This window comes from Phytophthora infestans, genomic scaffold (genome assembly GCF_000142945.1).
Source record: "Phytophthora infestans T30-4 supercont1.92 genomic scaffold, whole genome shotgun sequence".
Lineage (NCBI taxonomy): Eukaryota > Oomycota > Peronosporomycetes > Peronosporales > Peronosporaceae > Phytophthora > Phytophthora infestans.
This window is the reverse complement of record NW_003303667.1, coordinates 387,937-389,708: the sequence shown is the minus strand read 5'-3', so window position 1 is coordinate 389,708 and position 1,772 is coordinate 387,937. Positions and strand designations below refer to the sequence as shown.

Genomic DNA, 1,772 nt, shown 5'->3' with positions numbered 1-1,772 from the left:
CGAAAAGCTTCAGTGTGTTTCTCGGTTTGGGGGCGTTACTGCAATTAGCGTCCGGATTGCATGATTCCGGAGTGCAATATACAGCTGAGGCTACGCTCGCACATGTATCTATAAAACAGTCTCCGTAGAATTCGCACATGCCTAAGTCTCCGACGTCCTTGAAATGAAACCCCTTAGGATTGAAGCACTCAGTAATATCCAGTACGCCCTTAGGCCAGGCGACTTCTTCAGGCTCGTGGTCGGTGTTTATAGGAGGATCTTCGTAGATAGGTCGACGTATGGAAGCTCGCGTAAGCGCTCGAGCACACCAGGAAGCGACAAAACCGACTAAACCTTACGTGCCTTCAGCTAATGTACATGGTAGATACGTGTACCACTTCTAGTAACCCCACACTTGGCCTAATGACGACGATTTGGGGAGCTAAAAACGCTCCACATGCCAGCGCGTTTCTTCGCTTGGTGTCGTATTTTTTTACACATCCAGCGAGTAGGTGCAGTCCTCACGTATTTCTCAGCCTCCAATAGATCGACATCAGTAGACGTTTGATTGGGTGTTTCCTCCTCCTCTTTCTCCTCCGCAGAAGGTACAGCAGGATCCGCTTCGCTTTGTTCAGAGGTTGAGTCTGAAGCGTGGTCGGTAGCAGACCCAGGCCGAATTTCCGTGCCTACAAGGTCTGAGCAAACCTCGTCGGTAAGATCAATCACAGGAGCTGTGGCACCATACCCGGTCAGTAGCGTAGTTTCCTCGCTTGTAACATGTGTAATACACGAAGATTTGACTGTTGCATCGTGTTCTATCGGAGTTTCGGAAGTTTTGAGAGCTCTGAACCGGTACCCGACATTGCATTCAGCAGTGTGCATTGAGTCGCTTTCAATAGGAGCTTTGGAGCTCGGATTCTTAGTAAAATACCCTTCGTCGCACGCATCACGTAGCACACTTCTTGTAGCTTCCACAGTATCACTGACAGCGGCAATCAGCTCCTTACAAAGGGCAGTTGCCATGGTGGGGCGTCGGATGCACCCAAGCTTTAATTGATACGACCGAAGGGTCCGCCACTACACTTCGCTAAGATCCACGCAATTTCCGCGCACGTCTTGTCTTCGCCTCATGAAGTTCGTGCCTCTCCGGAGTCGAGGGACACCGGAAGTGCCGTCGATTGAGAGTACGACGGCGGATCTGTGGCCGCGTGGGTCGTCGATGACAAAGTGACGCGAGTAGTACTCGATCACATCACCCGGGAGAAGCTCCGGAGGCAGCTCAGAGGCGCTGAGGCCTGGCATTGTCAAGTGGCGGCTTCTGGGCGTCGGGAGCGATCTGCAGTCTCTAGCCCAGTTGGATCTGCTCTTTGAATGTCTTAAATGCGACACGTGCACAAAAGAAATTTTGTGTGGAGTTACTTAATCAAGGGCTACATTATCGTTACTTTGAGAGCCGCAACTTCAGCGTTACTTAGCTAAAAAAAACGGTTAAGGTACTTTTGGACAATAAAAAAGGCGACGATGCGTCCGTACTGTCAGGCGCTATGCGACTAAAACGGCCACTTAGACAGGTTCGTTTCTGTGTGTTTTGTGGTCAAATATTCTCGGTATTATTGTGTTGGTCAGATCCTGTGACGGGGTCACACAGCACCTTGCGCAAGAGGAAGTTATCTTCCGAGAGTATACAAACTCTCAGTGAACGGCAGTTCACAGGTCCCCTCTTTTATTAACGAGAGCGAAGTGACCCAAATAGGGTAGATTGTAAACTGAGTATATTTATAGGTAGGATAAGT

At 49.7% G+C, this 1,772-nt stretch overlaps 1 protein-coding gene across 1 annotated transcript; it reads right to left on the bottom strand.

Moving 5' to 3' along the window:
• Positions 1-399: 399 nt before the first annotated feature.
• PITG_18943 (uncharacterized protein) lies at positions 400-1,281 on the bottom strand (the record flags this gene model as incomplete). Its single annotated transcript, XM_002997000.1, has 3 exons — positions 400-710; positions 911-947; positions 1,093-1,281. 3 exons carry the CDS (start codon positions 1,279-1,281, stop codon positions 400-402), a joined length of 537 nt encoding a protein of 178 aa, XP_002997046.1.
• Between the last annotated feature and the right edge of the window lie 491 nt (positions 1,282-1,772).